General features: G+C 59.7%; 1 protein-coding gene across 1 annotated transcript in view; it reads right to left on the bottom strand.

Annotated features, from left to right (window-relative positions):
* Window positions 1-289: 289 nt before the first annotated feature.
* ETH_00029455 (Niemann-Pick type C1 disease protein/ patched like cholesterol transporter of the SecD family, 12 transmembrane domain, related, related) overlaps window positions 290-8,572 on the bottom strand; it is a gene marked incomplete at both ends in the record, with an annotated part of 11,395 nt that continues 3,112 nt past the window's right edge. The window contains 9 exons of the mRNA XM_013374321.1: window positions 290-541; window positions 658-932; window positions 2,371-2,875; window positions 3,541-3,730; window positions 4,004-4,227; window positions 4,609-4,844; window positions 5,434-5,491; window positions 5,947-6,226; window positions 6,580-8,572. The exon at window positions 6,580-8,572 is cut by the window's right edge and continues 210 nt beyond it. Coding sequence (XP_013229775.1) covers window positions 290-541; window positions 658-932; window positions 2,371-2,875; window positions 3,541-3,730; window positions 4,004-4,227; window positions 4,609-4,844; window positions 5,434-5,491; window positions 5,947-6,226; window positions 6,580-8,572 — 4,013 coding nt within the window. The remainder of the gene's footprint in view (window positions 542-657; window positions 933-2,370; window positions 2,876-3,540; window positions 3,731-4,003; window positions 4,228-4,608; window positions 4,845-5,433; window positions 5,492-5,946; window positions 6,227-6,579) is intronic.

The following is an 8,572-nucleotide window of genomic DNA, read 5'->3' on the forward strand; positions in this document are numbered from 1 at the left end:
TTAAAGCTCCTTTTTAGTTCGTTTTATGTCACTTTCTGAAGTTCCTTTTTGCCTCTTTTTAAGTCCCTTTTTGGTTCCTTTTAGGCTCCTTTTTAGTTCATTTTAAGTTCCTTTTTGCTTCCTTTTAAGTTCTTTTTAAATTCTTTTTTTCTTTAAGAATTCTCTTGAGTTCCTTTTCAGTTCTTTTGAAGCTCCTAAGTTTCCATTTTATCTTTTTTTATCTTTTGAAACTTCTTTTGAACTTTTTTTTGAATCTATTTGGTCTTTGTTTGCTTCGGTTGTCTAAGGGTCATGAGCTACATGTGCTGCTGCTGCTGTGCTGCTGCTGCTGTGCTGCTGCTGCTGCTGCTGTGCTGCTGCTGCTGCTGCTTCTGTGCTGCTGCTCTTGCTGCTGCTGCTGTTTCGCTGCTGCAGGCCGTGCGGCTCTCGTGGACAGGCGACACAGCAGCACCGGCAGCAACTGCAGCACCAGCTGCCGCAGCTGCTGTTCCTGCTGCTGGCCCTGCTGCTGCTGCTGCTGCAGCCCCCCACCAGTCGACCACTGGGGAATCCAGCAGCAGCAGCAGCAGCAACGGCAAAATGGACTATTGGGCGCAGCAGCAGCAGCAGCAGCAGCAAGGAGCACCCTTTGGGCTACCAGTGGCCACGTCGTCTCACCCAGATATGCTTTTCTTTGACGAGCCGCCGCAGCCAGGTATACCGGCTGCTGCTCCTGCTGCTCCTGCTGCTGCTCCTGCTGCTGCTCCTGCTGCTCGTGCTGCTGCTCCTGCTGTTACTGTTGTTGCTGCTGCTGCTGCTGTTGCTACTGCTGTCTTCGATGCTGCTTCTGTTGTTGTTACTGCTGCGGCTGCTGCGTGTTGCTGGTAGCTGCCGTTGCTGATGCTGCGCCGCTTCCTGCTTTGCTGCTGCGCTGCTTCCTGTTTGCTGCTGCGCTGCAGCTGCAGCGCCAGCCAGCGCGAAGAGGCAGCACGAGGGCATAGACCTCATGCTGTAGCTGAACCCCAAACCCCAGCGGCTGCTAAACCCTAAACCCTAGCAGCAAAACCCTAAACCCTAGCCGCCCGCCAGGGCTGGCTAAGCCCGTCAAGCCGCTGCAGCAAGAGGCAGCCGCTGCGGGGCCCAAGCTGCCGGCGCCAAGCTGCAGCAGCTAACCCTAAACCCTAGCGGCTTCAAACCCCAAACCCTAGCGGCTTCAAACCCTAAACCCTAGCTGCCTAAAACCCTAAACCCTAGCTGCTGCTCAGCCCGCGCAGCCGAGTAGGGCCGCCTGCTGCCGAGGCGCAGAAACGAATGAAGTTGGGTCGGTGACTTCAGTGCAGCACGCAGCTCAGCAGCAGCTGCTGCTGCAGCAGCAGCTGCTGCAGCAGCTGCAGCCACTACAGCAGCTGCAGCAGCTGCGGCTGGGTTGCGCGCGCACCTCGGTGCGGGCTTAAAACAGACGAATTGGGGTGTACGTACACCCCAGCCCCCGCCTCTGTCAGTCAAACATGCATTTGGTTAGAATAAACTGCGTCTGCTGCACAGTTTAGGGTACCTGGGGGGCCCCCGGGGGCCCCCTGCGCGCTGGGGGCCCCCCAGGTGTCCCCGGGGGCCCCTGGGGGGCCCCCCCTAGGGTCTAGAGAGTGCATTCGCGGGCAAGGGGGCCCCCGCAGACCCCTCAAGGGCACTTTGGGGGGCTTGAGCTGCGTCATGAGGGGCTGTACGTACACCAGGAGCAGCGGGGCGCAGCAGCAGCTAGCCACCACTGCAGCAGCAACGACGATCATATTAGCTAAACAGAAAACTCTAAATGCGTCACTCTTGGCGAAAAAAAGCAAACAAATCCCTGAAAAAGAAACCACTCGCACACACCACCTCGGCCTGAGCTTCGGTGTACGTACACCTCGCTCCTGCGCCCCCCTGTGCTGCTCACAACGAGGTGTACGTACACCACACTGCGTGTGGGGCGCAGCTAGCTGCAGCAGCAAAGGGGCAGTTCAACCTTGTCTGAAGTGCTCTTGGCGGCCCCCATGCTGCAGCTAGCTGTGTGTGGCGTGTAGGTACACCCGCGTGGGGTGTACATGCAGCTGTGTGGGGTGTGTGTGCAGCTTTGTGGGGCGCGAAACTGCAGCTGAATGGGGTGTATGCGCACCTGTGTGGGGTGTCTAGCAGCAGCAGTGTGGGGTGTCTAGCAGCAGCAGTGTGGGGTGTCCAGAAGCAGCAGTGTGGGGTGTCCAGCAGCAGCAGTGTGGGGTCTAGCAGCAGCAGTGTGGGGCGTTTAGCTGCAGCAGTGCGGGGCGTTTCGCTGCAGCAGTGTGGGATTTCGCTGCAGCAGAGGGGTGTTTAGCTGCTGGGGTGTACGTACACCCGAGAGCCCGCAGCAGCGCCCACCTAGCAGTGTCGAGACAGCCGAAGTGCAAATGGCTGGAGCTGCTTCTCGCGAAGCCAAAAAGGCCAAAAGAGGCCCCTGGTGCTTTTGGCGGTGAAGTCCGGCCAGCAGCACTTCCACAGTTGCTGCTGTGGGGCTGCTGCGCACGACGCAGCAGTCGCTTGGCTCGCCGCAGCTCGCGCACGCCTCCTGCTGCTGCTGCTGCTGCTGCTGCCAGCGCGCGGACGCAGGCGCCGCAGCCAAAGACACTGGAAGCCCCGAGGGCCGCGGGGAAACCCCGAGGCCTCTTGCTGCTCTGTAGATCTCAGTTCCTGTGCTTAGCGGAGAAGCCAGCTCCTGCTGCTGCTGCTGCTGCTGCAGCTGCTGCTGCTGGTGCTGCTGCATCAGCGAGGACAGCAGCGAGAGCGAGGGAAGCGGCGCAGAGGCAAACAGCGGGGCCGCACGCAGGTGTACATACACCACAAGAGTTGTGTACTCCACTGTCAAGGCGCCGCTCGCAAACAGAGCCTGCATGCATGCAGTGTACGTACACCTCGGCGCCTCACAGCACTCCCCGCGGCCCCACCAGCTAGCTAGTAAGTGGCTAGCTGGCTAGCTCGCTGGCCAGCCGTGGCTGGCTAGCTGGGGGCTATCTGGCTAGCTTGCTCGCTGGTGGCTAGCTGGCTAGCTGGCTAGCTGGCTGGCTGGTGGCTAGCTGGTGAGCTGGGGAACGGTGAGGCGCCAGCTAGTGGGCATCTGCCTGGTCAGCTAGCTAGCTACTCAGCAGCTAGCTAGCTAGCTAGCTAGCCAGCTAGCTAGCTGGGCCTGTGGCTAGCCTTTTGCCCCGAGTCAGCCCGCTCGCCACTGGTGGGCAGCAGCTCGCCAGCTAGCTAGCCACCGCTCGCCAGCCACCGCTAGCCAGCCACAGCTAGCCAGCCACAGCTAGCCAGCCACAGCTAACGACAGCTAGCTAACGACACCTAGCTAGCCACAGCTAGCCAGCCACAGCTAACGACAGCTAGCTAACGACAGCTAGCTAGCCACAGCTAGCCAGCTAGCCACTGCTAGCTAGCTAGCCACAGCTAGCCAGCTAGCCACTGCTAGCTAGCTAGCCACAGCTAGCCAGCTAGGCACTGCTAGCTAGCTAGCCACAGCTCGCTGCGGAGTGAGGAGGAGCTGGGTCCGCTGCTTACCATGAGGGTGACGACGTCGAAAGGAATGCTGCAGAGGCTTAAGAGGCCGCCCACAAAAAGGGCCTGCAGCAGCAGCAGCGCAGCAACAACTGCAGCACCAACGGGAGACAAAAGGAAAGACAGCAGCAGGAAAAGACTGGCAGCAACCAGCAGCACTTGCGAATACACCGCAGGCAGGATCCAGCTGTCTCTGCAGCAGCCGCAACACCCCACAGAACTCAGGTGTATAGACACCGCAGCTCGACGCAGCCAAAAAGTACGCAGCTGCCCTTCCCTGCTGCTGCCAGCTCTGCAGCAGCAGCAGCAGCACTGAAAGCTGCTGGTGCTGCTGCTGCTGCTGGTGAATGCGCTCATTTGTGGAGACCAAAAATAGATATTTAAATGGTAAATTGTGATTAAATTGTCTATTTAAATTACAATTTATTATTTAAATTGTAATTTGAAAACTTCAATCGCCACCTGCCTGTACACATCCTCCATCCACGCCGCGTGTAGATACACCCCACCCGCTGGGAAGTGCTTTTGCTCCAGCGCCCGCAGCTGCTGCAGCACGACATCGTTGCTGCGCCTGCTGCTGCTGCTGCTGCTGCCGCTGCTGCTGCTTGGTCTGCTGCTGCTGTTCAAGGGGTCCACGCGCAAGAACATAGTTATGCGGGAGGTCAAAATGCGGCGGCCATCCCCAGAGAACTGCAGAACTACGCAGACGCGGCGCAGCTGTCTTACCCCCAAACCCCACTAAACCCTAAACCCTAAACCCTAAACTTGAGCTCTAATCCCCTGTCTTTCTCTGCTGCAGCGGAGGCTCCCGCACGGGCCATTCTCAGGTGTATGTACACTCAGTGCTCGCAGCAGCAGCAGCAGGTCTACATACACCCCGCAGCAGCGGGGCAGCTCTCTGTCGCTGCAAGCCCTCAAGGCTTGTGGGGTGTGCGCAGCAGCAGGTGTACATACACCTGCTGCTGCGGACCCCACAGCAGCAAAGGAGCAGCTGTCTGCGGCTGCGGGCCTTGTGGGGTGTGGGAAGCAGCAGGTGTACATACACCCCGGAGGACAGCAGCAGCTTCTTACTTTGATGAAAGAGCCATCGTAAAGTGTGGGGGTGACATTGTGCAGCCAGGGGGCCTTTTGCTGCGCCTCTGCTGCAGTGTCGCCCTGCTGCAGGCTGCTGCTGCTGCAGAGGGTCTCGTGGCCGTCGCTGCACCACCGCCGCAGCTGCAGCGCGAAAGCCTCAGCAGACTGCCACGGGAAAGGCCGAGCAGCAGCAGAAGGGCAAGCTGCTGCAGGCGGCGCCAGCAGCGGCCCAGCTGTACGTACACCCAACCGCCCCACACTTCCAGCCCCCTTAGCCCCCCAAGCAGCAGCACCAGCAGCAGCAGCATCGGCAGCAGCAGAGAGGCCGGCAGCGGCAGCAGCAGCAGCAGCAAGACAAACAGACACGCGCGCATGCAGCAAAGGCTCCAGATGGACGCCAGTGCAGCCGAAGCAGCAGCCGCGGCAGCAGCAGCCGCAGCAGCAGCAGCCGCAGCAGCAGCAGCCGTAGCCACAGCAGCCGCAGCACCCGCAAGGCCAATCCACGTACAGCACATACACTTATTCTATATATATATATTTATTTATTTATATATTTATATATATATTTATATACAATATATACAAAGCAAACATATATATAGGTGTATAGATTCTGCAAAGAGAGCCAATGCAGCCCAGCAGCAGCAGACACAAAACCATTGCAGCAAAGTGCAGCCACCAGAGGAGCTCCAGCGCTCGCAGGACTGCAGCAACAGCAGACCCACGGAAACTGCTGCTGCAGCTGCTGCAGCTGCTGCAGCAGAGAGGCAGTAATTTAAGGCATGAGACATGGCAAAGAGAGACACAAAAGCTGCTTCTCACTTGTTGCGGTTCCGTTCGTGTGCAGCTCGATGTCCGACACCCAAGAGAGCAATGGCCCCTGAGCACAGCAGTCGCAGCAGCAGCAGCAGCAGCAGATGACTTCGCACCAGGAGTAGAAGCAGCAGCAAAGGCGCCCTCAGCAACAATGGCAGCAGCAGCAGCAACAGAGGCCCCTCCAGGACCACCACCAGCACTACCACCAGCAAACGCACAAGCAGCAACAAGCACAGCAGCAACAAAAGCGAGTTTAGTGGCAGCAGCAACAGCAGCAGCAGCAGCAAACACATCAGCGACGCATGGCTTTTTCAGGCCAGCCGCAGCACTCTCTGGTATCGGAGCCGTTTGCAGCAGAAGACACGCCCTCAGCAGCAGCAGCTGCTGCTGCAGCTGCTGCTAGCCCTACGATCCCCGCTGCAGCGACTGCTGCAGCCGCTGCAGCTGCTGTAGCTGCTGCTGCGGCTGCTGCAGCTGCTGCTGCTGCAGCTGCTTCTTCTTCAGCAAAGCAGTGCTCACCGTTGCCTCTGGAAGCCTCATAATGTCGTCTACTAAATGGTTGACTCTGTCCCGCATTGCTGCTTCGTTCAGGTGTACAGACACCTCAGGTCGCAGCACCAGGTGCAGCGGGAGAGGTGCTGCTCCCCCCCAAGATTGCTGCTGCTGCACTGCCCCTATGAAACCCCGCAGCAAAGAGGCGGGCGGCAAGTAGCGCAGCAAATCGAACTCCGGCTGCAGCAGCACCAGCTCGCTGTAGCTCTTCACAGACAGCACGCACAGAATCCCCAGCAGCAGCAGCCTGCAGCAGCAGCAGCAGCAGCAGCAGCAGCAGAAACGCCACACACAGCATCTCCTGAAAGCCCACTGCAGCTGCGCAGAGCCAAACTGCGTCGAGTGCGAGGCAGTAGAAAGAGCTCGAGGAGACTACAGCAGCAGCAGCAGCTGCTGCTGCTGCCGCAACAACAGCTGCAACAGCAGCAACTGCAACAACTGCAACGCCAGCAGCATGCTTCAATAGCCGAAGCAGCAGCACTGCCAGTGACAGCACACTGAGCAGCACTGTCACGAAATGATGTAAATGCTGCAGCGAATGAAGCAGCAGCAACGACAGTAGCAACTGCAGCAGCAGCAGCAAGAGGAGCAGCAGCAAACCTGTATGTCTTATGGCAGAGCAATCGACCCCAAAAGGACTGCCGCATTTCGGCTAGGGAGCGACGGAGCTGTTGAGACACCCGAATTGCTGCACACCTCATTGCGCACAGCTGGCTCTGCCTCCTCGCTGCTGCTGCTGCTGCTGCTGCTGGCCCTGTTGCTGCTTCTGCAGCGAAGGAAGAAGCTGCCGCGCCAACCGAAGAAACAGGGGAAGCCCATGCTGCTGCCATTGTGCTGCTGCTGCTGCTCGTGGGGCTGCTGCTGCCCCGCAGAGCCAAATCGGAGCTACGCGATGGACCTGACCAAACCAGCATCTCGCCTTCGAAATGCTGCTGCTGCTGCTGCTGTTGCTGCTGCTGCTTCTGCCGCGGTTGCTGCTCGAGCTGCAGCTCCACGCAGTCCTGCTGCAGCACATCCTCGCCGGGAGCAAAGTTAATTGAGCCATTCAGCTGCAGCTCCTGCTGCTGCTGCTGCCCCGATTCGCTGCTGCTGCCGAACGTAGGGCTGGACTCAGCTGCAGGGAAATCGTTCGAGGCCACACCGTCTCCAGCAGCAGCAGCAGCTGCTGCTGGTGCTGCATATGGGCCTCGTGAACGGCCCTCTGCATTCGTTTCCGGGTGTTGGAGCTGTCGCTGCTGCAGGCGCAGCTGCTGCTGCTGCTGCTGCAGCTGCTGCAGCTCCTCCGCCTTACTGGGTTTCGCATCCACTCGGTCTTTGTCGGCAGCAGCAGCAGCAGCACCATTCGGTGCTGCTGGTGACGGCAGAGCTGCTGCAGCTGCAGCTGCAGCGCTGCCGCTGCTGCGCTGCAGAGGCGAGCGGGGTGGAACCACCGGCAGCAAATGGGGACTGTAAATAACTAAAAGAAAGGGACAAAAGAAATAAATATAAAAGAAAAGAAGAAAAAGAAGACAACAAGCAGCAGAATGGCAATAAGAGGAAACAGCAGGAATGTCGAAAGTGCCCATTGCCACGAGGCAGCAAATCCCAGCAGCAGTTGTCACGCTGCTGCTGCAGATGCAGCCCGCGAGGGTTTCTTCTAGCTGCTGCTGCTGCCGCTCCGCCTCATCCACGAGACTCCAAGTTTGCTGCGCCTCCCAGCCAGCTTCGCTCACGCTGCTGCTGCTGGTCCTGCTGCTGTCGCTGCCGCCGCTGCTGCTGCTGCGGCGGCTGCTGCTGCCCAGCAGCAGCGCCGGCTCGTCCACGCCTCTGCTGCTGCGGCCCTGCAGCGACTCGCGCAGCAGCCGGCCCGTCCGGTGTGGCCGCAGTTTCTGCTGCTGCTGCAGCAGCAGCTGCTGCTGCTGCTGCTGCGCTGCAGAGACGCGCTTCAGCCCCGCAGCCAAGCAGCGCAGCGTGTGCGCAGCCTGGTGCACTGCGAGCCCCAGCAGCAAGTGCAGCACGAGCAGCAGCAGCGGGGTCACTGCTACCCGCAGCACCAAGTGACACAGCAGCAGTCCGCCAGCAGCAGCAAATGCAGCAAGACACACCACCGCCCCCAGGAGCAGCGCCTTCTGGCGCAGCTGGAAGACAGGCGAAGGCGGGGCCGCCAGGTGTACAGACACCGCGAAGTACAGCAGCAGCAGCGGCAGCGTCAGCAGCAGCAAATGAACTTCTCCGTTGACAAGCGAGAAGGCCTCGTCTGCCTCGAGGGACTCGTTATGGACCCACACGTCCCAGTCCGTTGCTGCTGCTGCCGGTGCAGCAGCAGCAGCAGCTGCAGGTCCAGCAGCAGCAGGTCCAGCAGCAGCAGTCGCAGCCGCAGCAGAAGGCGCAGCATCAGCAGCGAGGAACTGTGCCTCCGAGCCACCTGGAATCGTCGGACCTTCCAGTTCCTGCGCGCGCTGCTGCTGTTGCAGCAGCCCCTGCTGCTGCTGCTGCTGCTGCTGCAGCCTGCGCCTCTGCTGCTGCTGCTTGAATCGGCGAATGAAAGCTGCTACTTCCCTCTCCCAGCCACGCCGTGTCTGCTGCGGCAGCCGCCGGGTGTCCAGCTCATAGG

This window comes from Eimeria tenella, genomic scaffold (assembly GCF_000499545.2).
Source record: "Eimeria tenella Houghton genomic scaffold, Eth_scaff2, whole genome shotgun sequence".
Lineage (NCBI taxonomy): Eukaryota > Apicomplexa > Conoidasida > Eucoccidiorida > Eimeriidae > Eimeria > Eimeria tenella.